Source organism: Microtus pennsylvanicus, chromosome 7 (genome assembly GCF_037038515.1).
Source record: "Microtus pennsylvanicus isolate mMicPen1 chromosome 7, mMicPen1.hap1, whole genome shotgun sequence".
NCBI lineage: Eukaryota > Metazoa > Chordata > Mammalia > Rodentia > Cricetidae > Microtus > Microtus pennsylvanicus.
Window position 1 is genome coordinate 104,591,108 of NC_134585.1, and position 3,282 is coordinate 104,594,389.

At 41.6% G+C, this 3,282-nt stretch overlaps 1 protein-coding gene across 1 annotated transcript; it reads right to left on the reverse strand.

Annotated features, from left to right (window-relative positions):
* Positions 1–226: 226 nt before the first annotated feature.
* On the reverse strand, positions 227–524 carry LOC142853858 (small ribosomal subunit protein uS14-like). Its single transcript, XM_075979011.1, has one exon. The coding sequence runs from the start codon at positions 497–499 to the stop codon at positions 329–331; it is 171 nt and encodes a 56-aa protein (XP_075835126.1). The 5' UTR covers positions 500–524; the 3' UTR covers positions 227–328.
* Between the last annotated feature and the right edge of the window lie 2,758 nt (positions 525–3,282).

Sequence of the window (3,282 nt, forward strand, 5' to 3'; positions counted from 1 at the left end):
GCAGAGGCAGGCGGATCTCTGTGAGTTCGAGACCAGCCTGGTCTACAGGGCTAGTTCCAGGACAGGCTCCAAAAACCACAAAGAAACCCTGTCTCGAAAAAAAAAATGTGTAATTTTTTATGAAATCTTCAGAGGAGTATGTCTCATAGCAAACATTTCATAGATGGATAACAGATTGAACTGACATAATAATGGTGCCATCTAATACTTACAAGATATTTCCTACTTTTTTTTTTTGAAGGTCTTCACTTTGTTTTATTCTTATGTACAAAGACTGGCGTTTATCTTTTCCACTGGGTAGAGTCTTGAAGAATCCATTCAAGGTCGCTTAGTCCAACTTAATGAAGCCGATGTCCTTCGCGTACTGCCGGAAACATTGGCGGCACATGTTCAGTCCGTATTTCCGGATCAGACCGTGGCGGTTTGAGCAGACGCGGCAGGAGCGGGATCTCTGGCCAAACTTCCGCGGGTGACTCCAGTAGAGCTGCTGGTGACCCATGTTGCCTCACTGACGGCCGACGAGCCAAAAGTCCTACTTTGAAAGCACAGCTACATATATAGATACATAAATACATGGCAAATAAGGAAATAATATATGTGTTCAATTGTAGATAAGAAATTGAGAAATCAATTGATATCAAATTATGGTCTTCTATGTTCATTGTTCCATCCACAAAATTCCAATAATCTTGTTCATTGTGAAAGAAAAGTCAATAACAAAAGAAATAGGCTCATGCTGAAGGACACTATGTGGTGCCTTAAAGGGAAGGAATAGCACTGATGAGTTAACAAGGAAATGGCTCTCAGATATACAGTAGAATTATAGGATGAGCTCCCAGAATCCAGTTGAAGAGAAGGAGGAGGAATTATATGAACAAAGAGGTCAAGATCATGATGGGGAAATCTATAGAGACAACTGATCCGAGCTCCCAGGAACACAGAGACTCTAGACTGAGAGCTAGGGAAACTGCATGGGACCTAAGTAGGCCTTCTGCATGTGGGCCATGGTTGTGTAGATGGTCTCTTTGAGGGGCCCCTGGCAGTGGGACCAGAATCTATCCCTGGTGCATGAGCTGGGGTTTTGGAGCCCATTGCCTATGGTGGATGCCTTGCTCAGTCTTGATGCAGGGAAAAGAGACTTGGCTCTGCCTCAACTTAGTGTTGTGGGCTTTGTTGACACCCCATGGGAGGCCTTTAACTTTCCTAGGAGTGAATGGGAAAGGTGGGGGGAATGAAGGGGATGGAAGCGAGCTGTTGTTTATTATGTAAAATTAATAAAATAAAAAATACAACATAATAAAAACTTTTACAATAACATCAACAACATTTCACCACATACAAATTAAAATAGTGAGTGCATTACATGTTTTATGGGACTATACGCGTAAATAATGTACCTGGTAAAAAGCATGGAAGAATCTGTATCATACTGAGAAGTTGCTAATTATCATTGAAAGAAATAATGAAATAGATTGGAGTTGGATAGTGGAATTAAATTGATGATCATGAAAGTAAATTGTCATTACTTTTAACTTTAAAATGTGTTTTATTTGTTCAACTTTTTAAAAACATAGAAAATGAACTTTTGTCCTAATGAAAGTTTGTCATCATTCTCTCCTTTGTGATGTTGATATTGTTATGAATTTGCAGTGAGTTCCTAACAGCTTGCTGTGGGGTCCTAGTGGCAGCAGGTCCACAAACCAAGGTGACTGGTCCCCAGACATGTGGAGGCAAACTGGTCCCTAGTGATCCCAGAGAGTGGTGTGAGCAGGTGGCAGGTGGGAGGCACATAGACAGACACATTGTACAGAATAGACTTAGATATTTATTAATTGTGTTATGGAGGGGAAGGAAAAGGGGGAGAAGGGGGAGAGAGAGAAAGAGAGAGGAGAAGAAAAGAGAGAGACAGGGAGGGGCAGAGAAGGGAGAGAGGCTCAAGTTGCCTCTTAGAGAGAGGGGACAGGAAGAAGAAAGCCGAGGTCTGAGGCTGCAGGCAGGAAGAGGGGGGCATGGCTTGTCTCTTAAAGAGTATTTCCAACCCTGGTTCTCATTTATGAAAAATTAATAACAATACAATCTCCCTTCTAAGGGTCAAGATATGTGAGTTAAGGTACTTGGATAATCTGAAAGGGAACTGAAGAGCACACTTGAATAAGGATGAAAGCCTTCTTACTGTTGCTTTAGAAAACAGAATTACTACATAAACCTAACAACACTGCTTTTATTTTAAACCTTGTTTTATTATTTTATGTGTACATGTAGTTTTTTTAAATTTTCTTTTCTTTTCTTTTTTAAAAAAGAAAACAAACTATCTTTTCTTCATTTTATATACCAGTCCGAGTTCCCACTCCCTCCCCCTTCCCATGCCCTCCACCCCCACTCCCCATCCACTCCTTAGAGAGGGAAAGATACATTGCTTTGGGGAAGGCCCGAGGCCCTTCCCACTACATGCAGGCTGAGCAAGACATCCATCCAAAGAGAATAGGTTCTTTAAAAGTCAATACAAGCAGCAGGGACAAATCCTGGTGCCACCACCAAAGGCCCTGCAATCTGCCCCAACTATACAACTATTGTCACCCACATTCAGAGTGACTGGTTTGGATCTATGCTGGTTCCATCCCTGTCTGACTGGAGTTGTAGAACTTCCATTAGCTCAGGTAAACTGTTTCAGTGGGTGTCTCCATCATGGTCTTGACCTCTTTGCTCATATTCTCACTCCTCCCACTCTTCAACTAGACTTTCAGAGCTCAGATGCTATATCATACTACAAGGACATTTGTTCAACTATGTTCATAGCAGCATTATTATTAATAGCTAAAACCTAGAAACATCCTAGATGCCCCTCAACCAAAGAATGGATAAAGAAAATATGGCACATTTACACATTGGATTATGACCTAGCATTAAAAAGCAATGACAACTTGAAATTTGCATGCAAATGGTGGAACTAGGAAAAAAAACATCCTGAGTGAAGTGACCCAGACTCAGAAAGATTAACATGGTATGTACTCACTCATAAGTGGACACTATCTGTAAAGCAAAGGATATTGAGCCTATAGCTGATGATCCTGGAGAAGCTAAGTAACATGGTGAACCCTAAGAAAAACATACATAGATCCATCCAGAAAGGGGAAATAGACAAGATCACCTAACAAAATTGGGAGCATAGGAATGGGGATGGGGGAATAGGGAGAGTGGAGAAGGAGGAGAGGGAGAGGAAATCATGAGGGAATTGGATGGCTGAGATCGAGTCGGGACAGAGATGAGAGCAAGGAAAGGGAC